The sequence below is a fragment of the Haplochromis burtoni genome, unplaced genomic scaffold (assembly GCF_018398535.1).
Source record: "Haplochromis burtoni strain Fernald_Lab_line unplaced genomic scaffold, NCSU_Asbu1 Contig_11, whole genome shotgun sequence".
Lineage (NCBI taxonomy): Eukaryota > Metazoa > Chordata > Actinopteri > Cichliformes > Cichlidae > Haplochromis > Haplochromis burtoni.
Genome location: NW_024582372.1, coordinates 3,490,060 through 3,490,602, shown reverse-complemented (window position 1 = coordinate 3,490,602; position 543 = coordinate 3,490,060). Strand labels below are relative to the sequence as shown.

Sequence of the window (543 nt, the reverse complement as noted above, 5' to 3'; positions counted from 1 at the left end):
TCTCATGTATATCTCATGCACCTATCTTTCTTTCTACATAGCACTTTAATTCTTATTGTTTGCACTGAAGCACCGCAGCAATTTCCTAATGTTGTAAACCTCAACATCTGGCAATAAACCCCATTCTGATTCTGATTCTGATTCTGATTCTAAATGCCTAAGCCGATTCATACATTCTGGACCTAAAAAATGATTTAGATTCGATTATCCACAGCACCTGAAAAGCTGAACCAAAAAGCAAAGTAAAAGAAAAAATGCTCAGATAATACTGCCTCAGATTAAATCATGAAATGGATTTTAGTTTAAAAATGAAAAAGCAATGACCCCTATGCAGTCCTGTACTTGGATGTTTTTGCTTCTCAAATTATGGGGAGCACAGATCATTGAGTCCACAGTACCAGTCATTTTGGGTACGACGGTCCTTTCTATGACGCTGGACAGCGTCTGTCTGTCTGTGTGCTCCAGCTCTTCGTGGCCATGTCCATGACAAAAGGTCTCCACTGCTGTGAACCATGGGAGGTTTTCAAAGTCTCCACTGGTATC

At 40.1% G+C, this 543-nt stretch overlaps 1 protein-coding gene across 1 annotated transcript in view; it reads right to left on the bottom strand.

The window, feature by feature from the left end:
- gcfc2 (GC-rich sequence DNA-binding factor 2) overlaps window positions 1-543 on the bottom strand; it is an 8,332-nt gene that overhangs the window by 3,212 nt on the left and 4,577 nt on the right. Inside the window, exon 12 of the mRNA XM_005915056.3 lies at window positions 399-542. Within this exon, the coding sequence (XP_005915118.1) occupies window positions 399-542 (144 nt within the window). The remainder of the gene's footprint in view (window positions 1-398; window position 543) is intronic.